At 45.1% G+C, this 26,725-nt stretch overlaps 1 protein-coding gene across 1 annotated transcript in view; it reads left to right on the forward strand.

Moving 5' to 3' along the window:
* SCARA5 (scavenger receptor class A member 5) overlaps window positions 1-22,422 on the forward strand; it is a 105,642-nt gene extending 83,220 nt beyond the window's left edge. Inside the window, exons 6-8 of the mRNA XM_056852731.1 lie at window positions 2,085-2,141; window positions 18,169-18,366; window positions 22,205-22,422. Coding sequence (XP_056708709.1) covers window positions 2,085-2,141; window positions 18,169-18,366; window positions 22,205-22,341 — 392 coding nt within the window. The 3' untranslated portion in view covers window positions 22,342-22,422. The remainder of the gene's footprint in view (window positions 1-2,084; window positions 2,142-18,168; window positions 18,367-22,204) is intronic.
* Window positions 22,423-26,725: the final 4,303 nt, after the last annotated feature.

The raw sequence follows: 26,725 nt of genomic DNA on the forward strand, positions 1-26,725 counted from the left end.
GCGCGCCGCTCTTAAATGAAGTGACGTCCACTGAATGTGATGGACTGATATGTGTGAATCAGCTTTTTTCAGATGCTCAGTTGAACATGCAAACGGCCTCACAGGCTGAAAAATCCTGCATTCAAGATGTTGCAGGATCACAGGAAAAATCCCTCGGTTTCACACATGCAAGCCATCATTCAACTCTGCAGCCTGCAGCCGATGATCATTAGAGCCCTTTCGCACTTCTGTTGCTCTATGTAAGGTGCTGGACATACTTTTATCCTAACTTTGTCATGTCCATTATTGAACTACTTCGTCCTATTGCTGTCTAATGCCAGGTTTACATTTGGAGATATGCACGTTTTTCTGAATAATGCAAAAGAGTTGTTGCATGTGATTTAAATGATCTCTTTAAAAAAATTATTTGCATTTAGTTCCCACTGGACATGTTCCAGTTAAGTTTTGGATAATATTTCAAAAACATCTGACTTAGATTGGCGAAGGAAAACATTAGCCAAACAAAAATTCCAGAGTATGCTGAAACTTAACTGATAGTTCTGAGCCGAACCGACTTCTCCCTTTAATTCTAAGGCCAGAAGAGGGATGTTTCGAAATTCCTCTCTTCCGAATTCGGAGTTTGAATTATGTGGTCTTGTTACAAAAGTGAAACTGATGCATTAGGTATCCTCCATTATTCCATTTATATCTGAATTTTCAGCCCTGTGCTTATCTCTGCAGTTTGCTAGAGCTTTTGATTCCTTCAGTTAATTTTTGCCGCATCTCCCCTCCCTCATTACTGATGCCTTGGTCAAAAACTACAAAACAAAAGAAGAAGAGTTGGTTTTTATATGCCAACTTTCTCTACCTTTTTAAAAAGGAGAATCAAACCAGTTTATAATCTCCTTCCCTTCCTCTCCCCACAACAGACACCTTGTGAGGTAGGTGGGGCTGATAAGAGTTCTGAGAGAACTGTGACTAGCCCAAGGTCACCCAGCTGGCTTCATGTGCAGGCGTGGGAAAACCAACCTGGTTCACCAGATTAGAGTCTGCCACTCATGTGGAGGAGCAGGGAATCAAACCCTGTTCTCCAGATTAGAGTCCACCACTCTTAACAACAAAACAAGATGATTGTATCAAGATTCTTTTTGAGTATTTTACAGATATGTGTTGGTAAAACAGTGCACAACATCTTGATGTGATCACACATAGGACTGCATTTTTTTTTTGCAATATTTTATCGATGTACATGTGTGGGCCAGCATTGTAGATGGTGGCAAAAGATGCAAACAAAAAAGCTGCAACAAATTCTGTGTGCTCTGTGGGATTAACATGGGAGATTTGTCTAGTTAAAACAGATTTCAGAAATGAAACATGGGAGAGAAAAAATTGGGAACAACAGAGAAATGGAATGCAAGAACCCATCTTTAATCAGGCTAGCACTCACAATCAATTTTGGATGTCATTAGGGCAAGCATGTAAATATTTGTTTACCAATGGCAGATGACAATGGCATTCAGCCAACTACATTGAGAATTTTCACCAAAAGAAATCAATCTCCCCCCCCCTTAATCATATGGTTAGTAGAGTAGCAACTATGTTATAAACTAGAAACTTTTGTGGATTTATTCACAAGGCTTCAGTGAGGGCAGCCAGGAAGAAGACTGAGATGCATGAGCCATGGGAGACACGTTCCAGTGGAAAGGTGGTGATTTTGCATAATAGTAATTTCAGGAGGCTTCATGGGAGAACTTCTAGTAGCTCATACCCTTGGTTTGGGGCTTTGCTATTGGGGTTTTCTACCTAAATGTTGGGGGCAGCCCTGTCTAGCATTAAATGCCTAATTCTCCTGTGATTAAGTGGACTCAAGCAAATACAAACAAACATATGAGACAGAGACAGAGCAATGAAAACAAGCATTGGCTTATATCAATTGGCAGCAGTAAGCAGGAAATAGTTTGTGAAGTTAACAAGCATGAGTCCTTCTCTCCCTGGAGTGCTGTGGTTTCTGAGCCAAAAAATACCAATGGATTATCACATGTACCCGTCAGCGTCATTTGTCATATTCAGTCTATCACCATCTGATATTGCCTTTCTGTTTTCAGGTGACCGAGGCCCAAAGGGAGAAAAAGGAGATAAAGGAGACAGAGGTACAGAAACAGGTAAAACAGAAATATTATTACTTTATTGGAAACACTTGTTATCTTCGATTTAGGATTGCAACTTTTTTTTCCTGCCAGGGCTAGTTACAATGGCCTTAACTGTTGTATGATACCCAGACATTCTGCTCGTGAGGCTTTCCCAATCAGTGCACCGCTACATTAGACACAACTAGACCTGTTGCATTTATTTACACATCATTTGTTTTTAAAAATGTATACACTACAACTCTCATCCAATGGCTTCCCAGGTGATTTTCAGCAGAAAATAGCAATGCAAACCATTTCACGAGTTGATAGAGACAGCATTAAAAGTTTAACCCCCCACCCAGCAAGCCAACTTAGCAGTAAAACCACCAGTAAAAGCAAAACCGCAGTAAAAGTAGCATAAAGCAGCACACAGTTATACCAGTCCAACAAGCAAGAAGCAAAGGAACAGTTTAAAATGACCAAAATCAACCAAAAGGCTGTGTAAAAAGAAAGGCATCCAAATCTGGACTGGATCAGTTTAACGCATACTGTTGTGGGAAGGAAATTCCATTATTAGGGTGCCACCACTGAAATTGCCCTGTTCCAAGTGTCCATCTTCTGAGAAGCACTCATATAAACATATCAAGCTGCCTTATACCAAGTCAGACCATTGGTGTATCTGGTTTAGCTGTCTCCTCTGACTAGCTGCAGCTCCGAGGGCAGAGAAAGATCATTCCCAGCACCTGCTTCCTGAAAATCTTTTAATTACAGTGTGGAGAAACAACAGAGTTCATGGGCTACAAAACTCCCATGTTCATTCCAAGAGGTTTCTCTGTTGGTACAAGGACAGGAAACAGGACAGTGATCAATTGCTCTCAAGCACACCCATCCCCTTGATATCTAACAATCACCCAGTACTTAAATCTTGGTTATGCTAGAGCTATATGTACTAATTAGCAATAATCACATATTTGTTTTTTAATTATTTCCCGCTTTTCTCCCTAGTGGAGACATATGGTGTAAAACTTGGTGTTGGAGGCAGGAAAAGGCCTCCTTACTCTCTCCTTAAAACGTAGCCCTGCATACATATATGTCATTCGGGGTTCAATGGTTTTGCTTTTTAAATACTACAGAGCCCATGACACAGTGCAATCTTTATCAAATATGCCTGTACAAGGATGCAACATTTTGGCTTTGCAATATGGGATTTATAGGTTCCTTACACCAATTTTCATTCCACTTTCATCTAAATCTAATCCAGTTTTCCTTATGATATGTTCTGCATACAGATTGAAGAGATAGAGAGATAAACTACAACCTTGCCTAACAGCTTTGCCACCAGGAAACAATTCTGTTTCCCCATATTCTGTACTAACAGTAACCTCTTGTCCAGAGTCTAGGTTGTGCATCAAAACAATCTAATGTTGTGGCACACTCATTTCTTCTAACACCAACCATAGCTTTTCATGATCCACACAGTCAAAGGCTTTGCTGTAATTTGCTGATTTTCCTCTGAAATTCTCTTGTGTGCTCCAGTAACCAATGCAAATTTGCAATATAATCTCTAGTGCCTCTTATTTTCCTGAATCCAGCTTGAACATATGGCATTTTTTGTTCCATATATGGTAACTGTCTTTGTTGGAAGATTTTGAGTATCACTTTACTCGCGTGAGAAATTAATGTGATGACCCAATAGTTGCCGCAGTCTTTGGCGTCTCCTTTTTTTCAGAATTGGAATGTAGACTGAGCCTTTCCAGTCTGTTGGCCATTGTTGTGTTTTCCTTATTTGTTGGCATATTCTTGTTAAGATTTTGATGGACTCCATATCTGTGGCTTGAAATAGCTCTATTGATATCCCATTCTGCGCCTGGTGATTTTTTCTCCCAATTGCTCTTAGTGCCGCTTTCATCTTGCTTTCTAAAACTGCAGGTTCCTCTTCAAAGGTTCTTCTTTGAAGGAATCTGTCATCCTTTCATCTATTCTAGCAGCAGCCTACAATTCTAGCAGTAGCCTATGCTTTATCCTTTCCCCCAGGTCTGTTGGTGGCACCTGAATGGGATTCACCTCATTGTCAGTGGCAGCTGGTTATACTTTCTAATTTGTTGGGGTAATTCAGGATGGGCTCTGGTTTAGAATGAATGGGGCTTCTATCAGCCATGGGGTGCTCTGTAAAATACTGGGTTTGATCCTGCTGTTGGTGGGGTCATTGCAGAAAGAAAGGAAAATTTGAAGGCCATTCCAGAGTTTGCAACTGTGGCTATCAGGGTGCGGACTGCATTGGCCAAGCACAGCAACCCTCTGTCCTTTCTCGGTGAGGTCCTTCTGAGTCACATCAGCACACATTGAGAAGCCAGCCCGTGGTTTGGATGTGCTGGGATGCCAGCACGGCTGCACATCACTTCTCCTCTGGCTTTCCTTCCTGCTGCCCTGACCCATTGAGCCACAGAGCCATGAGCAGTACAGCTTCCAGCAATGAAATATCCACGTTCTGTAATGTATCTGACACATTCCAAGCCCCCACATTCTGGACAACATTCATACCCTGGTTCTAGATGAACAGAACAAGCGAACGATTTCTTCTGGGGGCTTCAGAGCAGCAATTCTTTCTGTTCTAGGCCATAAATCTCCCATTTCCCTAACAGACACATGGTACCAATTATCCGAGTCGATGATATCTTTGTGCAGCTGCAGAAACTTAAGGGCTTGTTTTCCTAAGCAATCAAGTTTATTTCTTTTCCTTATATTTCTCCCTCTTGGTAAAGGATGGGAGAGGGTAACAGGCTCAATGAAAACAAATAGGGAAGAGGAACAAAGGCCGTGGGGAGCTGTTGGATCTCATGCAATGGGGAGGGGGAATGTGCCCCCCCCACCATACCACAGAGCCTTTTCAAGGGGATGATCAAGGCAGAGCACATTATTGCAAATCTCCAAGCATCAGGCAGGTTCTTGTTTGCATTCTTGGAAGACTGAGAAGGCCAGGGTGAGGTTAGGAGACCTCTTGCGGCTGGCATGTTAAATGTAAACTGCATTAGCCTCAGTCCTAAACATGCTTCCTTGCCACAGAAAAGGCAGACATTTGTGGGCAACCTATGGAGCCACATAGCAGAGCCCAGTATCCTGTTTCCAACCATGTCTATGTTCATGATGCCTTCAGAAGGATGGAAGCTCACTAGACGTTTGAGTGGTTTGGTGGAAAGTGGTGGAGGAAAGTTCTATTAAGTCACAACTGACTTATGGTGATCCCACAGAGTTTTCAAGGCAAAAATCTCAGGAATGCTGGCGAAAACTATTGACCTTGGGAAAACTATTGACCTGGAATAGATGGACAAATGGCTTTTTTGGAATATAAGGCACCTTGCTTTCTTCTCTATTTGCATTTGGGGCTCAAGGACAGCTCATAGATATTCCAAGTCAATTCTCTGAATTTTCTGCTTTCTCTCTCTCTTTTTTTTAAAGTAGTAGTAGTAGTAGGTTTTTTACTTTCAAAGCTAGAAGACCCTCAGGAAATTCATACTCTCCAACATTTTACAGATGAAAACAGGACTTGTACCACCCCAGTTCTCACAGCAAGGGTCACTACACAAGTTCTCCACTACCACAATTAGGCCTGATTTAAACGTGATGCTGGCAAGGCAACAGAGCTTCCCACTGCAACATTCTATGGGCTTCTAATTTAAACTGTGTAAAGCAGAGACACGCATTCAGTTTGTCGGCCAGAGATCTGTAGCCCTTGCAGATTTTGAGCTGGTGAGGGCAGGCATAGTTATGTTGCACAGGTTGCCCCGCAGTTTAAATCAGAGCCTGAGCTTGTGCAAAATCATACGGGGAAGCTATTGTGCCTTGCAAGCGGTGTGTTTAAATGAGAGACATCGGTGAGGGCTCTTTTCTGCCAGCTGCATTCATCTCCTTTGCAATAGCCTGTTTGTCCACTGATTTAAAAGCCGGGAGTGTATTTTCCTTTGGTTAAATGTATTTTTGAAAGAAATAGCTGCCCTTCAGTATATTATTAATATTTCAAAATATACCTGAACAAGATGTGAAATGTGTACTCCATCAAAATCAATCTCGCCAGTGTTGGATTCCGTGGGACTGTCTTTCAGTGGCCGGTCTCATTTCCCCAAAGCCAGGGGCAGAGGGCGGCACTTGGGGAGAGGATTTCAACACAACGCCCTCTGGCATGTGGAGTTCCGCAAGGAGTGATTCTCTCCCCGATGCTCTTTAACATCTATATGCACCCCCTCGCCCAGCTAGTCGGGAGTTTCAGGCTGGGGTGCCATCAGTATGCTGATGACACCCATCTGTATGTGTTGATGGACGGACAGATAGGCACAGTCCTGGAAAATCTGGCTATGTACTTGGAGGCTGTGGTGAAATGGTTAAAGCAGAGTACCTGAAATTGAACCCATCAAGGAGGTCCTGTGGCTGGGCCAGGGAGGTCCGGGTCAGGGAATTTAGCTTCTCACTCTTGACGGGGTACAGCTGGTGCCGGCTCTCTCCATCAGGAGTTGGGGAGTGATCCTAGGTGCCTCCCTTTCCTTGGAGGCCCATGTCACAAGCACTGCCAGAACGGCGTTTTTTCATCTGTGCCAAGCCCATCAACTAAACCCCTACCTGTTCTGCGCTGAACTAGCCACAGTGATCCATGCAGCGGTCACCTCTAGATTAGACAACTGTAACTTGTTCTGCGCAGGGCTTCCTTTGAAGCTGCTCCGGAAATTACAACTGGTCAAGAATGTAGTGGCGTGGGTCCTTACAAGGGCCCCATGGAGAGCCCGTATCCGACCGGTGCTCCGCCAGCTGAACTGGCTCCAGGTTGAGTGCTGGATCAGGTTCAAGATTTTGGTATTGACCTTCAAGGCCCTAAACAGTCCGGGGCCCTTGTATCTACAGGGCTGCCTCTCCCAATATACCCCTCAGAGAGCATCACGCTGTTCTTGTCCCTGGCCCTAAGATTGTCTGGCTGTCCTCGACCAGTAGGGTTGCCAACTCTGGGTTGGGAAATACCTGGAGATTTTTTGGGCGGAGCCTAAGAAGATTTGAACCTCTATTACAACTGATTTCCAGGCGACAGAGAATAGTTCCCCTGGAGAATAGTTCCCCTGGAGGCAATCCTATGGGTGCTTGAGAGGTAGGTGATCCCGAAATGTGTTTCCTATCAAAGCAAATGTAAAGGACTATTGCACCGGTTTCCTCATATGACTAGCTTTATCCCCAATATTCCAACATGTTTTTAAAATGACAGATGACCCTGCTCGGAATCCAGTTCTTTAAAAACATCCCTAATTAAGCACAGTTGGAGCATATGGTAATATTCTACTTAATTGCTCAAGAAGAAGAAAACCAGTTCCCCCTTCTGGCCAGTGAGTGCCGTGGCATTGGGTTGACTGACAGGCCCTTGGCACTCATTAACTTAATTTTCAGTATCAAAAGTATATGCTTTTTTTTCTTGCTCTGAAATGATTGCCCACTGCCCTTCCTCATTTCCCTGTAGGCCGTCTCCCACCTGCATTTCTGGCTGCAGGCCTAATTTTAAGATGATTCTGCTTGGTTTGGGGGTTAAAGGTTCAGCAAATAAAACTGGTGACTTTAGTCTCCATTGTTTTTTAAAGTCCCTGAGCTGGAATTAAACTGCTTTTCAATGGGGTAATTTAGATTGATTGCAACCTGCCCTGGAGGAAGAGTGTGGTGGGATATAAACCATAGAAATACAACTAACACACAAATTAGGTTTGAAGTGGGTAGCATATGGCTCCCAGTTGTATAAATCAGCCCATAAGATGTGGCACATATGTGTATAATAGTTTAGACACATGTGCTCCTTTCTGCCTGTGTTTGTATGTGCACATGCACTCAATTCGTTGACCGTTGTAAAATTGGCAATCTGGTCCCCTTCTATGGTTCACCTTTTTTTTTTAAAGTCATTACATGACCTACATCTCTCATGGACTGCCCAACATCTGCACATGTTTTGCTTACATAACATGGCCATTCTTTATTTGGTACATGCTGAACATTTTTTAAAAAAATCTCTGCTGCTTTTGCAAAAAAGCACATCTGCAGCCTGAAACTGGATACGTAGCAGCCGAACATTCTATATCTGTAGCCAAACTAAGCTTGATGTAATTGCAAGGACTCATGGGACTTTGGTTTTATACTGCCTAAGCATAACCACAGAGCATATTGTGCCATGTAGTAAGAGTTTATTATGTCCATGTGCAAAGTGCAAGGCAAGAGCCTCAGGGATCTGCCAACAATTGCCACCCCACGCCGCCACTCCACTAGCCCCAGGCCTGCCCTCCTAACAAAAGTGGTTTTTTAAAGGCCAGACTGCTGGAAGGCTTCTTATTTTAACAGTGAGTGAAGCTTTGCTTTTGTTAGTTAAATAATTCCTGGGCACAAAACACTTCCTTCCTTCCCTGAAGATCACATCAGCATAATAAATGTACATAATTTTAGAGGGATTTCCTTCATTTCATTCGTTCATTCCTTGATTCATTTATTTTACTATACCTAATCATAAAGAAGGAGCCCCGTGGCAGAATGGTAAGCTGCAGTACTGCAGTTCAAGCTCTGTTCATGACCTGAGTTCGATCCTGACGGAAGTCAGTTTCAAGTAGCCGGCTCAAGGTTGACTCAGTCTTCCATGCTTCCGAGGTTGGTAGTACCGTTATGAGTACCTAGCTTGCTGGGGGTAAAGGGAAGATGACTGGGGAAGGCAATGGCAAACCACCCTGTAAAACATAGTCTGCTTAGGAAATGTTGGGATGTGACATCATCCCATGGTTCAGTAATGACCTGGTGCTTGCACAGGGGATTACCTTTACCTTTAATCATAAAGAGAATGGCTTGTACCAATTACACAAGTAGCAAAAACCAATCCACTCAGAGACAATAAGAAAGTGGTTTCTACATGTTCATAAATTGATCAAAAGAAGAAAAAAGGGATCCTGATGAGGACTGAGAATACTCCAAGAGCAGGGTTGCCAGGTCCCGCTTTGCCACTGGCGGGAGGTTATTGCGGCGGAGCCTGAGGAGGGCAGGGTTTGGGGAGGGGAGGCAATGCCATAGAGTCCAATTGCCAGAGCAGCCATTTTCTCCAGGTGAACTGATCTCTATCAGCTGGAGATCAGTTGTAATAGCAGGAGATCTCCAGCTAGTACCTGGAAGTTGGCAACCCTATCCAAGAGGCGTCGAATGTTGGAAGCAGGTGAGAATCAGTAACAGGAAAAATGGAGGCAGATGTGCTATTATCAGAACAACTCCATCTTAATTTCCTGAATTTGGAATTATTGAATTAAATTTAAAAATGTTAATGTAATAACAGACTGAATTCATTTCTATGGGTTTATTGAGGTTTAAATGTGGGATATAAATGTGGGATATAAGTTTAAATGTGGGATATAAATTCTGACAACAAATCAAAATCCTGGAGATGCTTGGGATTGACCTTGGGACTCTCTTCATGCAAGGTATAGGCTTTTCCACTGCCGCTTATCTGTCGCTTGGGGCGATCCCAAACAGTCGGCCTCACTTAACCAGGGCTGGGGAGGAGTGGTGTCCTTTGCTCCTGATTTTGTGCTGAAAATAACTTGGTCTGTTGCCTAGTGGATAAAATCTGCTTTTTTAAGAAGGGAAGAAATAGTTTCCAGTTTACTGTGTAGAGCTTTCTCCTCTCAGCGAAGTCCGAGCTAGAGTGGCAGGTGCGATTGTGAGTATATTGTCCAAAAATGCGACTCTCTTTTCCACAGAATGAGGGGGTGCGTTTGGAGAAAAGAAAAGTTCTCTTGTATAACAACAGCATTTATCGAGTTACAGTATTTATACACTACCTTTCAACAGAAAGTTCCCAAAGTGGTTTGCATAGTCCAGTTAAGCAGCACTGGAACATTTTAACTCAAGCTCACTTTAACGATTCTCAACAGGGTTTCTTCTGCTCTCTTCGTGGAGCAGATGTCCTTTCAATATAGGTCCCACTGAAGGGCTGTTGGAGGCCCTCTGGAAGGAGTAGGGTTCCCAGGTCCTTCTTGGAAACCCGCAGACGTTTTTTGGGGCAGAGCCTGAGGAGGGCAGAGTTTGGGGAGGGGAGGGACTTCAATGCCATAGAGTCCAATTGCCATAGCAGCCAGTTTCTCCAGGGGAACTGATCTCTATCGGCTGGAGATCAGTTGTAATAGCAGGAGATCTCCAGCTAGTATCTGGAGGTTTGGTAAACAAAGGTTAGCGTGCTGTAGGATGCTCAGCAAACTAGAAACAGCTGTTTCTAGTTTGCTGAGTATCTGGAGGTTGGCAACCCTAGGAAGCGGTGTCTTCTAGTTGTTAGGGTAGGGCTGCCAACTCTGGATTGGGAAATTCCTAGAGATTTGGGGGGTGGATCCTGCAGAGGGTGAGCTTTAAGGACGGATAGGACTTCGGTGGGGTATATTGACACACGAAGCAGCCATTTTCTTCAGCGGAACTGATCTCTTTTTAGCTTGGAAATCAATTGTAACTCTAGGAGATCTCCTGGCTCCACCTGGAGGTTGGCAACTTTGTTTTTGAGGCTGCTTCACAAGGCCCACAGAGGAACTAGCCTTTCCCACCCCCAAAGTATATTTCTCAGCAGCAGGCTGGAGTAAATAGTAATGTGGCACATAAGTGAACCCTTTCCCCCTCCACATGCCTGGAAAAAAAAATCCCCTGCTAAATTGCTACAATTCACAGCACAAAAATGAACTGTAAATAGGGTTGCCAACCTCCAGGTGGTGGCTGGAGATCTCCTGCTATTACAACGGATCTCCAGCCGATAGAGATCAGTCCACCTGGAGAAAATGGCTGCTTTGGCAATTGGACTGTGGCATTGAAGTCCCTCCCCTCCCCAAACCCCACCCTCCTAAGGATCCGCCAAAAAACCTCCCACCTCTGGCGAAGAGGGACCTGGCAACCCTACCTGGAGAAAATGGCCACTTTGGCAGTTGTACTCTATGGCATTGAAGTCCCTCCCCTCTCCAAACCCCTCCTTCCTCAGGTTCCACCCCCAAAATCTCCAGGTATTTCCCAACCCGAAGCTGGCAACCCTAACTGTAAAGCATGTGGCAAGTCATCCATATTAAAATAAGAAAAAAAAAATGGGTATGTAGGAAAATGAGACAGACGGCCAGCACCCCCCCCAACAAGTAGGTTTGCTAATGCTTCAGATATATGTCAGTTCCCCTTCTAAATTCAACTTTCTGCCCTTCCAACACCACCTGCCTCTATCATTGTCTTCCACCAGTGGGTGAAGACCTTCAAGTTTATGTGTTTTGTTTTTAAAGCTGGATTTTAATGTGTTTGATTGTTCCTATTCTCTCCAGGATCAGAGGAGCATGCCTATTATTTTAGGTGCGTTGAAACACAGGCAGGATGGTGCTGCTGCACTCGTCTTGTTTGTGGCTTCCTAAAGGCACCTGGTTGGCCACTTTGTGAACAGACTGCTGGACTTGATGGACCTTGGTCTGATCCAGCAGGGCCTTTCTTATGTTCTTATGTTCTTCCTTGGAGACCTTAAGTTTGTTTTGATATCGAGAGTTTATGATTCTTAATCGTAAGCTGCCTTGAGGACTCTGGAGAGAGAGAAACAACATTTCCTAAATAAATAAGTAAATACTTATTGGGCAAAAAAGCAATGTAAAAATGTTTTTAGTAAACAAATAAGAAAATAAAGCATCCCCTCCCCCCGCTTGTTCTTCCGAGGTACAACCAGAATAATCTTCTGCAACAGCAAATAGTTCCTTCCCTGGACTGTTTCTATCCATGGAAACATAAGGCCATAGGATTGCCAGTTCTGGGTTTGGATATACCTGGAGATTTTGGAGGGGGACTCCGGGGAGGAAAGGGGAGGGGAGGGACCTCAATTGTGTATAATGCCATAGAGTCCATCTTCCAAAGCAGCCGTTTTCTCAAGGGGAGCTTATCCCTGTAAACTGGAGATCCGTTCTAATTCTGGGAGATCTCCAGGCCCCACCTGGGAGCTGGCGACCTTAGCGCTGCAGGACTAATTCTTCTGTTTGCGTGCTGCTGTGATCCCGATTCAGACCAAAACTGATGCATAAAAATAATGGACAATACGCAAATCATGTATGACGGTGTAACTGTTCACAGTAGGGTTGCCAGCCTCCAGGTACTAGCTGGAGATCTCCTGCTACTACAACTGATCTCCAGCTCATAGAGATCAGTTCACCTGGAGAAAATAACCACTTTGGCAATTGGACTCTATGGCACTGAAGTCCTTCTCCTCCCCAAACCCCGCTCTCCTCAGGCTCCACCCCAAAAATTTCCAGGTATTTCCCAACCCGGAGCTGGCAGCTTTAGTTCACAAGGTGGGTCCACGACCCCCACCCTGAGAACTGTGTCTTGTGGCATTATTGGCAAAAAAAATCTAATACGTATTTCACCTGGGGAAGCCAGCCTGCTCAGTTCTCAGTTTATTTATTATTTATTTTTTTACTTGTACACTTCCTTATCCTGTGTTCAAGATGACTTATGTAATTAAGCAAATGTATCAATCTAAAGACAAGAAAACATTTTTTAAAAAAACCTGTCAAAATTGAGTAAGCCATTAAAAAATTGTACAAATTTCCACTTCCCACAAATAAAACCATACAATAAGAAACAACAGAAAAGGGGTCTGTGAAAGAGTATGAAAAGCCACCACTGATGGTTTCCTCCAAACTTCTCTGGCCAGCCTTCCAGTGACACAAAAAAGGTAAAAATTACCTAACCAAAAATGCTAGGGTGAACCAAAAAGTTTGAGAACACTCAAAAAAGAAAAAAAAAGTTGTGTGATGTAATATAAAAATGAACCAATTCAACTGTGCAGAAAACATAAAACCACCAGGATTTTAATATGTAAACAAACCACAGATTGGAAACAAATGTGCACATACAATAAGATTACACACAATGCCACATGTGTTCCGGCACAAAGCCTTCATCAGTGGCTTCATAATCAGCACAGTCATATCCCCCTCACACTGTGAAAAGCACAGTAATTCACATGAACCAGTAAGATAACCAAATTAAAAACTTGAAATATATTATGAACTCCTTATAAACCATCAGGCTTCAATTGTTTCTACACATCTGGGTTTTCTCTGGTCCAATTAACAGCATCAGTACACATATGTGAGTGTCTCACTGAGCTAATATCAAATAACTTCAATAAAACTGGTGCCAGAACATAGAAACAGTACCTTCTAATACAGAATGAACTGGGGTTGTGGCTGGGAATTGAACTCAGACTTCCTTTCTGAAGCTCATCCTGGAGCAAGCATGGTTTAGTAGTTAAGAGCGGTGGACTCTGATCTTCAGAACTAGGTTTGATTCCCCACTTCCCCACATGAGCAGTGGATGCTAATCTGGAGAACTGGGTTTGTTTCCTTGCTCCTCCACATGCAGCCTGCTGGGTGACCTTGGACTAGTCACAGTTCTCTCAGAACTCTCTCAGCCTCACCTAGCTCACAAGGTGTCTGTTGTGGGGAGAGGAAGGGAAGGTGATTGTAAGCTGCTCTGAGACTCTTTACAGGAGAGGAAAGCGGGGTATCGAAACCAACTCTTCTTCTCCAGGAAGAGGCCGAGGGCAGCCAAGTTTACAAGCCCTTCTAAAGAGCCAACCTAGAAAGGGACTCCATTCAGAAGAAACAGACCTGAACATCCCCTCTAAGTCTACTTAGAGATCAGAGTTGGATCTCAGGTTCAAACCAGGAAAGATGGATTTTCTGTTTGGCTTAGGGTCCTGTGCGACTTCATGGGGTCCCTGTTCGAGGAATGAAAGCTCTTGTCAGCCAACTAAACAGGGAATTCTGAATGTGTGGAGGAGAGAGTAGGATCTAGGAGACAGGCTCTGGTCCCACCTCCACATATTCTAGGGTTGCCAACTTCAGGTTCAAAATTCCTGGAGATTTGGGGGGTGAAACCTGATGAGGGCAGGGCTTGGGAACCTTGGTACACACATAGTTTTTCTGCTGGTGAAAAGGGAGAGGTGTTACGCTGATTAGAGTGTCTTCGCTTTAGTTGGGGGAATTAGCAGTGGAGACTAAGCTTTGCGAAGAGTTGGGTAACCCAGGATCTTTTTAGCCATCGCTTACCATGATCAGCCCCTTTTTGAAAACTCTTAATAAAGAAGCGTTGGTTTCAAATTAAATGGAGTTTTATTGTAAAAAACATTTTCAAACACACACAGCAAAAACACACACCCAATTCACACAAAAGCTAAGAAAATAACAGGGAGGAGGATGTTAGGACAGAAGCGATATTTACCAGTCCAGGAGAAGCGACGGCTGGATGAAAGCAGCTTTGTAGAGAGGGGAAAGAGAAGGGGTGTGTGTGCAAAGCTCCAGGGAACATTCACACTACGAATGGGGAGAAGGCCAATATTTATAGAAAAAATGAGCCCTGAGGCTGCATGGGGAAACTAGCGAACAAAAGGATTGCTAGGGACAAAGAGACAAATTTCTCCTCCGGTAAGAACATAAGAAAAGCCCTGCTGGATCAGACCAAGGCCCATCAAATCCAGCAGTATGTTCACACAGTGGCCAACCAGGTGCCTCTAGGAGGCCCACAAGCAAGGCGACTGCAGCAGCACCATCCTGCCCGTGTTCCACTGCACCTAATAATAGCTTGGACAAAGGTTATGTTGGGTGTGAGGTCATGTCAGCATGTTTCTGAATACCTGTGCTGGCTTGATTAATGGCTGTTGATTACTTTACTATAGATTTTGAAATGGGAGACATTTCTCGGGAAGAGTGGGAGTCTGTTGGAGATGGCTGCCTTAATCTCCTCTGCAGGTTAGATGAGGCTCGAGGGTATATCAGACATGCAAAGGACTAGTCAGACCTTTTTCTGAATAGTCCTGATTGCTGATGGGATCAAAGGTGATCACTATCAGTTCCAGGTGTCTGCTTGGAATGCTTCATTTAGTATGAGAGGGAGGCTCTGTTTATTCCCTATTGTTCTTCAGCCTGTCACACCTGGGGGCCTGGGAAAATGTAAATGACCCATTACTGCCTGACATCTTCCAAGATTTCACACAGGTCACAAAGATGGAGTCCAGAGCCCTGGAATCTTGGTACACCTTTGTGGAGCAATGCCCTGCTTTTCGTATTAGCCTTGGTTATATGCCTCAATGGCATACCAGGTTGCTCGGGCAGTTCGGCAGCCAACAAAGGGGGGGGGCGGGTTCCTCTATGCTGGGCATCAAGAGATCTGTGTTTACAGGAGCCATTGGGGATGGGGAGCAGTAGGTTAGAGATTTGGGTGAGTGTAAGTGAATAAACTGGATGGATCCGGCAGATAGGCTGGTGCTCAATCTAATTTTCAGCGCCGTTAAGATTTAGCTGTTTACTCAGACTTTTTCTGCTATATAATGATTGTTTTAGCAATGTGGTTCCCCCCCGCCCCCGATACGTTACTCCCCTGCTGTTTTGTCCTGGCGTTCTGTTTATTTATTGCTATGGATCTCTTGTATTTAATTAGCATTTTATATAATGACTTTATTGTTACTGGATTCGATGCAGTTTGATTTGATCTTATCCAGTGCTTCTGTTTTATTGTGCCTTGTTTTAAATTGAAATTTTTTATTGTCTAGTTTTTAAGCTGTTTTTTATTGATGACTGGAAAGTGATTTGGGAATTTTTAAGTGAAAGCATAGTTAGTTACTTATTAAATAGGTATGGTGTGGTTCTTTTCTGTGTATATTTTGAAGCTGCGGGCAAGTTTGACGGCTGGTATTCATTGCTTTATTCTTATGGCTTATAGTCATTTCTTCTGGCTACCTGCTGGACAATGTGTTTTATCACTTTTTCTCAGTTTCAGATATGAAATTGTTAGTTTTCATTATGTTAGAAACAAATTCTGGAGCTCCCACTGCTGATAATGTGGGATAAAAACGCCTTTAAAATACATACATACATTTTATCTCAGTTGTTACCACAAAAGCTTGTGCAGAAACCATTTGGAATATTTCACCCTTTATTTCACCCTTCCCGTTTTGTTTCTTCTCTGTTTAGAAAATGAGGTAATAGCCAGAATCCAATATTCAGATATGAGGGAGAGCATAGCCAGAACAGTGGCATTTAGGGGATGCACAATGTTTTTCCAGTTTTTATTTATTTTAATTTTCAGACTTATCTGGTCTGAGCATTTTTGTCCCACCTGTTTTCTTTGCCAGTTTCCCTGTTTTATTCATTTCTTTTGTAATATTCTTACACACTCGTTATGCAAAAGGCATCAGTTTTAATACTGATGTTCCTGTCTAATTGTGTTACCGTATTTTGCTTGGGGGTAGGGCTGTTGATTCGGTTCGGTCCGAACCGAAAAACAGCCGAATTTCCCACAATTTGGCGGTTTTTCAGTTCGGACGAACCGAACTCAAAAAGGGGGGGAAACCGGGGAGCCGAATTCACTGAGTTCGGGGTGTTCCCGAATAAATTCGGCGAATTCGGCCCCTTTAAAAAGATCTGCGCCTTCCAGCTGGAAGGCGCAGATCTGTTCCCCCCCCCCCCAGTGCCTCCAGGGAGCTTCCCTGGAGGCGCGCAGCGGGCCCTTTAAATAGATTTGCGCCTCCCGCCCGGGAGGCACAAATCTATTTGAAGCCTCCCCCCCAGCCCTGCCGGGACTTGACAACCCCCCCACCCCCTTCCCCAGAGTCCCGGTGGACGGGGCGGGGGGTCTGGAAACCCCTGTGCCCAGCCAACGCTGGCTGGGCAGAGGGGATTGGCAACCCCCCCAGGGGTCCCGCCGGGACTCTGGGGAAGGGGGTGGGAGGTTGCCAATCCACTGTGCCTGGCCAGCGTTGGCTGGGCACAGGGGTTTCCAGACCCCCACCCCGTCCGCCGGGACTCTGGGGAAGGGGGTGGGGGGTTGCCAATCCCCTGTGCCCAGCCAGCGTTGGCTGGGCACAGGGGTTTCCAAACCCCCTGCCCCGTCCGCCGGGACTCTGGGGAAGGGGGTGGGGGGTTGCCAATCCCCTGTGTCCAGCCAGCGTTGGCTGGGCACAGGGGTTTCCAGATGGCTACAGTTTCTGTTCCGAGCACCGAGATGGAAGAAAAAGGAGGGGACTAAAACCCAACCTGAAAACAGAAGCTGAGTACCCAAGGTTGGGTAGGGGGAATATATATATATATATATATATATATATATATATATATATATATATATATATATATATATACACACACACACACACACACACATACACACACACACACAGATACTAAAAATATAATGTATTAGACGCGCTAAGCAAAGGTTTAAAATATTTTAAAACGTTAAAATAGCACAATGGCATTTCCTAGGGTTGATCTCTGTAACCACATACCAAACGCGTTTCAGCCTATTGGGCCTTCAGCAGTGGTTAATTAAAACACACATGAAGCCTGCGCACATGTACAGAAATAAATAAATAAATAAATACATATACAAACAGTTCAAACCCAACCAGGCATGTGTATAGGTTGTAAAATCTATTACCAGTTACGCAAACATCTGGTCAGATTGGTTCTAGTTGTAATACTGGTTAGTATATGTCTCTCATATACCGTACTATGTGTGCAGGTATCAACCTAGTAGAGCAGTCTACAGAGAACAACCCTAGGAAATGCCATTGTGCTATTTTAATGTTTTTAAATATTTTTAACCTTCTTCTAATAAATTATATTTTTAGTATTTATATACGTGTGTGTGTGTGTGTATACATATATATATATATATATATATATATATATATATATATATATATATATATTTCTTTCTACCCAACCTTGGGTACCCAGCCGAGCACCGAGATACCATCAAAGATACTCCAGCTTTCAAACTGAACCTGAGTCGTCAGAAAATGTCCTAATATCACTAATGGTGTTGTGATATTGAAGGTGTACTCCAGCCCTTTTTAGGAGGTATATAACATTTTGTTGCAGGAGCAGAATGAACAAAATCAGGTCAATTTTCCACATTTCCCTCAAGTTGCTTGTTACAAGGCAGAAACACCCCTATCGGTACATGGTTTTAACTCCACCTGTTTTTGTGTTCTTCTTTACGCTCCCCACAGCACCTGCTGCAGTAGAGGGGGTTGTCCGCCTGGTGAACGGCTCGGGCCCCCACGAGGGGCGAGTGGAAGTTTTCTACAGCCGTCTGTGGGGGACTGTTTGTGACGACGGCTGGGACAAGAAGGATGGTGATGTTGTATGCCGGATGCTGGGTTTCCGGAGTGCTGAAGAGGTTTACAGGATGGCTGCGTTTGGGCAAGGTAAAAAGAAACATGGCCTGCATTTCTCAGAATGATAGCCTTCCTCAGTAGTCCATGGAATTGGTACCACATGAGGGAAGTTTCTACCCCAATGCTTTGCCCAAATCAGAGAGACATCTTCCATGAGAAAGAGGAAGTGTGCAGAGAGACATCTTCCATGAGAAAGAGGGATGCTTGATATTTGGGTGGATTAGTAGGGTTGCCAACCTCCAGGTACTAGCTGGAGATCTCCTGCTATTACAACTGATCTCCAGCTGATAGAGATCAGTTCACTTGGATACAATGGCCGCTTTGACAATTGAACTCTATGGCATTGAAGTCCCTCCCCTCCCCAAACCCCGCCCTCCTGATGCTCCTCCCCAAAAACCTCCCACCGGTGGTGAAGAGGGACCTGGTAACCCTATGGATTAGTCGCTTAGATTTTCAATTAGTAACGAGAAGAAAGATCCTCTTAATGGTGAAAGCGCTAAGGAGCCAGTCTGTGAGAAGGTACTGCCCAGACGTTGTGTTGGAACCCTCTTAACATTTCCATGGGTGGAATACGAGATAATTTTCACTGTTTCCCACTTCTTACATAATCTGACTCCCCCCCCCCATGCTGTTTCTGGGGATCCCCCATCCTGCAGGAGAAGCACTGGTAGGGGGGAGGAGGGAGGGTTTTTGGACCACAACAGGAGAAAGGCATGGAAGTTGCACTCAGTGGAGGGAAATCAGCATCCTGTTTCCTCTAGACGCCAACCCAATGCTGCTGAAGGACCAGAGGCCAAAGGCTCCCCCTGGTTTTACCTCTGAGCATCTGGTATTCAGAGGTATTCTTCTGAACAGGGAGGCTCTGTTGAGCTGTCAGAGCCAGGATGGATCCAACCTCCACAGAAACTGTTTAAACCCCATTGAAACGCATCAAACGTTCTGTCCATCACTACATCCAGAGACACAGCGTTCCACAAGTGAATTGCCCATTCTTGGTTTCCCTCTATTTCTCATAGACATAAAAGGAAGGGCATGGAGCCATTCATTTCTCAGAAGCCTCACCTTGGTCCTGACTACTGGAGATTCTTCCCTTTTTTCCGCCCTGGCTTTTGAGATTTCCAGTAGATTAATTTACTCACATTCCATTCAGCCTTTGGGGGCCATGGAAAGGGTGGTATGAGAATCAAACTTGAACGTTTGAAAAAGGTTCGGGTTTTAAACCTATGGTCATCCACTCAGTCCGCAACCCTTTCAGAAGTGTCAGGTGGCAAACTGACTAAACAATAATGCACCACCTGGCTTCAGTCCCGAAATGTTTGTTGCTGGGGCCGCCCAAAATAAATGTCCCAAACTTTCCTTCCTTGAATGTTCCTTTCTTGCATACTTTGAAATTTCCTCCTGATCTCTGTTTGGTTCCCATTAATCCTGGAAGATTCAAGCCCAGCTTTTCCTGGCTGGGATTTAAGCTTCATTATCCGCTTCGTCAAGGGACTCCTTCACAAAGTCTTGAGTATGGAATCGTCTTTATTGCTGGTGATTCACACACTGGAAAGGATGAGGCCTGACTCATGGCTCGCAGCTGGGGAATTTGGGAGGGCTGGCGTCTGAAAAGAGGGGGAAACTTCTTTCCTTCTGCTTGTAAACTGAGCGGTCCCAAGTCAGTGAGGGACAACCCTTACAAGACATCCCAAGATGTCCCTGTAATTGGATTCTAAAACTGGAGCTGCAAGTCTTGTTTATGCAGCCAAGCAATGCTCCACCACCACCCACGTATGCTCTAAACATTGTTTGGACAAGAGGGAATTCCTGGAATCCCTTCTGGGTAAAACAATTCAAGAACATTTCATAGAACCAGGCTGTAATCTATGAAAATATCCTATATTTATTTTGATAAGGCTGTTTGTAGAATTATATGCACTGGAAAGCAATTAAATCCTGCACTAATTGAAATTCTGCACCCATAAGTAAAACATTCTGTGCCTTGTGTAAATTAGGCAAATTAATCACATTTACATAATTTCTTTTTCATAATTTATTCTGCTTCTGCCGGCCATGGGAAGGGGCAATGAGTTAGAAAAGGCACCATTAGAAAGACTCATGGAGGAGTGATCGATAGGGTTGCCAACCTCCAGGTACTAGTTGGCGATCTCCTGCTATTACAACTGATCTCCAGCCAATGGAGATCAGTTCACCTGGAGAAAATGGCCACTTTGGCAATTGGACTCTATGGCAAAGTCCCTCCCCTCCCCCAACCCAGCCCTCCCAAAACCTCCCAACGGTCGCGAAGTCGGACCTGGCAACCCTAGCAATTGATCAATGGCTACTTGCTATGGTAACTGAAGGGCACCTTCATATCCAGAGGCAGCAAACCTCTGAATGCCAGTACTGAGAGCCAGCATCAGTGGAGGGGCCTCAGCCTCTATGCCAGTTTGCCCTCTAGGGCAACTGATTGGCTACTGTGTGAGACAGAATGCTGGACCAGTCGTCTAATCCAGCAGGGCTTTTCTTGTGTTCCTATGACATCATATTCAGCCATTCTAACCCCCTTACACATTCAAGCATACCTTCACAACCACAAGGACGAAAAACTTGCTATTAAAAAAAAAGGAAATAAAGATTTGCAGCAAGCTGAACTCTGTATACAAAATCAAATTCTGAAGAAGGCCCCAGGTTCAATTGTTGGCATCTCACAAAGGAGCTCAAGTAGCAGATCTTGGGAAAGACCCATTTCTTGGAACTATTTAGCATATCCATTCACAAAACTCTAAGCGTGGAAGGTTTCCACATGCAAAGTGTTGGTACAAAGGGGTACAAAGGGTAATCACTCTTTCCAGACCCAACCGAGTCTGTCCCTCTTGCTGTCCCTGCCCCTAGACTGCCCTCAATCCTACTCTTATACAGATTGTCGGTCGCATCCCTTCTGATTTATTGATGTAGATTGTGTGTGTGTGTATATATATAAATGTAATGAGTTTGTTCATAAAACAAATTAAAACTTGGAAAACATTGTGCATCACCTAAATGCCACTGTTCCTGGCTATGTTCTCCCTCAAGTCTTCTGTGGCATTGAAGTCCCTCCCCTATCCAAACCCTGCCCTCCTCAGGCTCCACCCCCAAAATCTCTAGGTATTTCCCAACCCGGACCTGGCAACCCTAGCTACAAAGAACATACATGGGCAATGCCCCTTTAGTAGGGTTCCCAGGTGCCTGCTAATGGTGGGTTTTGGCGAGCCTCCAGGAGAAGAGTTCCACAGCTCTCGGGTAACCTGCCTGCATGGAAGGTACAATCTCTTCCTATCTGCATGGAATGTGTTCTTGTAGAGATTATGAATGACAAGCTCCATGGTGCAGAGTGGTAAGCTAGGGTTGCCAACTCCAAGTTGGGAATTACCTGGAGATTTTGGGGGCAGAGCCTGAGGAGGGCAGGGTTTGGGGGACTTCAATGCCATAGAGTCCAATTGCCAAAGCAGCCATTTTCTCCAGGGGAACTGATTTATATCACCTGGAGATCAGTTGTAATAGTGGAATAGTGGAAGATCTCCAGCTAGTACCTGGAGGTTGACAACCCTAATCCCAACAGAAGTTGGTTTCAGGTAGCTGTCTCAAGGTTGACTCAGCCTTCCATCTTTCCAAGGTTGGTAAAATGAGTATGCAGCTTGCTGGGGGAAAGTGTAGATGACGGGGGAAGGCAATGGAAAACCACCCCATAAACATAGTCTACCTAGTAAATGTCGAGAAGTGATGCCACCCCATGAGTCACAAATGACCCGGTGCTTGCTGTAAAGACCTTTATCTTTACAGATACCAACAAACCCATGCGGTAGAATGAGTTATTCCAGCTAATGATGATGTCCAATTCTTTTCTCAGGGACTGGGCATATCTGGATGGACGATGTGGCCTGCAAAGGGACAGAGGACAGCCTTTTCCAATGTAGCTTTTCCAGCTGGGGGAAAACAAACTGTGGACATGCTGAGGATGCAGGAGTGACATGCTCGAAGCTGTGATAAGAGAAGTTTGGCAGCCAAAGACTATCCACTGAGAAGGGAACTATTGGATCCCAGAGATTGTTCAACACCGGCAGCCATCTTTCTTCCTTTTTCCCCCCTGCCGGCTGCTGGCCGAGTGGAGCAGTATCTCTCAGGGCTTGCTGTAGAGTCTCCTGTGATCTGGTAACCCTGCCAGGGTGAGGTTCCAGCCCTTCCTAAATGATATTGCTTCTCTTTCTCACATGTAGTCCAAGGTTATGGGACAAGGAGGCCCTTAAAATGTCCCTTCCTGATAGAACTGCTAGAATTATGCAGGCTTTGAATTGCCGTCTATGATGACCCCGTTATTGCAAGCCGTGTACGATGCAGTGAGCAAACCAGCGCGACAGTTCCGCAAGGCCTGAAGACGCACGTGGCAGGGAGCAGCTGAGCACCTGAGGGCATAACCTATTTGCTTAGCTAACTATTGGTTGTGGCTTTTTTTATCATAAAAATAAAATAAAAGAACGGTGTGTTATTCTGTATAATTATCTGAGTTGGCTGATGAAAAGTTTCATATTCTTTCTTAATGACCCTTATTTGACTACACAGAACCCTTAAAGGCAGAAGGTGGGGAGCCAGCGTGGTGTATTGGTAAAGAGCGGTGGTTTGGAGCGGTGGATTCTGATCTGGAGAACCAGGTTTGATTCCCCACTCCTCCACATGAGCGGTGGAGGCTAATCTGGTGAACTGGATTTGTTTCCTCATTCCTACACATGAAGCCAGCTGGGTGACCTTGGGCTATTCACAGATCTCTTAGAGCTCTCTCAGCCCCACCTGCCTCACAGGGTGTCCGTTGGGGGGAGGGAAAGGGAAGGTGATTGTAAGCCTGTTTGAGTCTCCCTTGAGTGATAAAGTTGGCATATAAAAACCAACTCTTCTTCTTCGCATACTGAAGCAGGCGTGTTAATAGAGAAACCCAGTGGTGAGATAAAGTCCCTCCTGCACAAGGGAATAGGTCGCTGACAGTGCAATCCTAAACAGAGGTGCACCCTTTTAAACCTATACCTTTCAATTTACTTAGGATGTAGCTCTGTTTAGGATTGCACTTTGAGCCTCAAAACTCCATGTGTTCATTGATTCATAAGGTCATTATCCCACCTTTCCTCCAAGTAGATCAAGGCAGCATCCAGATATCACGCCTGGCCCAAACTCAGCCAAAAAACTGCATGGCAGAATGGGGATTTGAACCCAAGGGTCCCCTCTTGTACTTTAACAGCAGAGAAATCTTAGGTACGCATCCACCCACTGTCTATGGCATAAAGAATATAATAATTGCTATGGCTAGGATTACATAATCAGGGGTCCCATCCTTTTTTTAGCCAGTGGGTACCTTTCGAATTCCAACAGAAAGTGGTGGGGGGAACCATAAAATGGCTTCCACATAGGGTTGCCAACTTCCAGGTACTAACTGGAGATCTCCTGCTTTTAAAACTGATCTCCAGCCGACAGAGATCAGTTCCCCTGGAGAAAATGGGCGCTTTGGCAATTGGACTCTATGGCATTGAAGTCCCCCAAACCCTGCCCTCCTCAGGGTTGGTTTCCCCACTCCTACACATGAAGCCAGCTGGTTGACCTTGGGCTACTCACAGCTGTCTTAGAGCTCTCTCAGCACCCCCTACCGCACAGGGTGTTTGTTGTGGGAAGGGAAGGTTTTATTCTTCCTTAAGTAGTAGAGAAAGTCAGCATATAAAAACCAACTCCTTTTCTTCTTCTAAATCTAAATGGAGTTGGACCTAAGCCAGCCTCCTTTCTAAGACTGACAAGGGGATTTCTCCAATACCATGCAAATCCCCATCTCTGATATCAGAGGCTACCTTTACCAGTCAGAGCCATATCCCATCCCCATCAAGCACCTAGTAATGGCTCAGAACTTCCATGACAAATAGATGGTATGGTCTAAACTGGATTATCCTTGGCCCAAAAGGGATTAAGTCTGCCAGGATGATCCAATTTTAATACCTTTATTGTAATGTAATCTAGGGTCCCAGATGCTCTAGGTGGCACACCTGAACCTTAGTAAGTATTAGGATTTCTGTCACACTTCCCATTCAGGCTAGCCGGCTTACTTTCATCCTGGGCTGCATCAGCAATGCTGGGGACAAGAGCCAGGCGGTAGGTTTGGGCAGGCTTTTTTCCCCTTCTGTTCAGCCTGGCTGGCTTTTCCTGGTGCTGGGCTGTAGAGTGCCCACAAACATTACTTTTGGAGGAAAAAATGATGAAAGAAGTTTCTTGAGCCAGGTCAGCGGGACAGAGAGAAGCGCTCTTCCCCATGCTAAAACAAACACCAGGTCAAATTTGCCGAGTGAGCATGATCCTCCCAGCCAAACAATCTCTCCACTAAGACACGGACCTGCCCATTTCCTGAAAATGCCCAGCGGGCACAAGAAAAAATTATCCCGGGTGCCCTAGTGCCTACAGACTACTTGGTGGGGACTTCTGCTGCAGATGAATGGGTGATGTGAATCAGACTCCCAAAGTAAAACCTTTCCACTATTCTCTCACATAGGGATTGAACATGGCACCAAGACAGATATCCTTGGATCTCGCTTCACACATTGGTTTTCAAGGACCACCATTCCTTGCTCTGAGAACATCAAGGGACTTTTCAGGACTCATCTAGGTTTTGAGGCGCCCTGAGCAAGATGCCGTCCAGTAGCCCCTTATTAAACATCCCTCCCCATTGCATGCATGCACACAAATGGCAACTGGTTTCTGTTCTTTTAAGATCTGTCAAGGTTGGCAGTACCAAAAGGACTATAAAAGAATGCTTCTTCTAGCAGCCTCTCCCAGCATGACATGGGAGATTCCCATGCAAGAGGAAATATGTTTCAGTGGCAGTGTATCCACTTTGTGTGCAGAAGGTCCCCAGACCAGATGGTAGGTGATGTGAAAGCCCTCAGCCTGAGACCCTGGAGACCTGCTGCCGTTCATAGTAGACAGTACTGACCAGGATAGTCTGACAGTATAAGACAGCTTCATGTGTTCAACATCACGGGACTTCTGGGACGATCTCCCCTGGTGAGACCAAACTTCTCTGGTCCCTGGTAGACTGCCTGCCAGGCTCAGAACACTTCCTACCATGCCGACCCTTGACCCTGGCCCATTCGATGCCTGTTACAAGAAGTACCTTCAAGTAGCCAAACTGAAAAGTGTCAGAGAGAGAATCATCTTTTCACTCTGAGCAACAGAACAATACATCTTCAGAATACATAGTTTACGATATCATTAGATGGAGACAAGAGTTGACCATAAGTAGCAAGGGTAGGACTCCAGAGAATCAAAGGGCAATGGAAGAGCAGAGAAGGGTGTCCAGTGTGTGTGTGTGTGTGTGTGTGTGTGCGTGCTAAAGACCTGTTTTGAAGGTAAGGTTGCCAAGCTCCAGGTAGTGGCAGGAGATCTCCCATTATTACAACTGATCTCCAGCCAATAGAGATCAGTTCACCGCTTTGCAAATGGACTCTATGGCAATGAAGTCCCTCCCCTCCCCAAACCCTGCCCTCCTCAGGCTCCGCCCCAAAAATCTCCAGGTATTTCCCATCCAGGATCTGGCAACCCTATTTGAAGGAGGGCGACTCTGTTTCAGGCATAGGAGGCAATGTGGTAGAAGAAGGTCCAAAGATAAGGGTGGGAGAATGAGATGACTGCAGGTATAAAAGACTCAGGAGTCTTGTGGTTCAGACATAAATTTTAATTTTGTACAATACCCCTCACATGGCACAATTTATCAAGCCACCACTATCTCCTTTCCTATCCCGCTGTACTTCCCTGCTTCTTATCGGTTGCTGCTCTGGGTCTCCAGTTCTGAGATGGGCAGATCACTCTGGGTCTCGTAGTGGCTCCGGTGGTGGCTGTGGTGGCCGTGGTGGCACCGGCACTCGCCATGACTCCGATGACCTCGATGGTGCTTATCCTGGTGATGTTTATGGCTGCGCCGGACTTTGTTGTCGGTGAAGGCACCTCCTTGCATGGCCTCCGCTACTGCCATGGCTTTCCGGGCCTGGGCACAGTCAAACTCTGCCTCGGCCGCCTGCTGGTAAGCCAGGGTAGCGATTTTCGAGACATAGGACAGCAGGTTCTCCTCTCGGGCCTGAGCTGCTGCTGCTGTTTCCTTGGCCTCCTCTGCCTTCTTCTGGGCCTCTAAGGTCTCCTTCTTGGCCTCAGCGGCCTCTATCTTAGCATAGGCCACCTCCAGCTTGGCTTGGATGGTTTCAGTCAGGGCTTTAGTAGTTTCTTTCCTAGATTCGGGATCCTTGTATCTCTGAAAAGAAGCAAGAGGATGTCAATTTAGGGAATTAATAGGGTTGTCAGGTGCCCGCTGGTGGCGGGCAAACCCCCAGTAAAGTGCCCCTCTGCCGGCCGA

The sequence above is a fragment of the Euleptes europaea genome, chromosome 7 (assembly GCF_029931775.1).
Source record: "Euleptes europaea isolate rEulEur1 chromosome 7, rEulEur1.hap1, whole genome shotgun sequence".
Taxonomy (NCBI): domain Eukaryota; kingdom Metazoa; phylum Chordata; class Lepidosauria; order Squamata; family Sphaerodactylidae; genus Euleptes; species Euleptes europaea.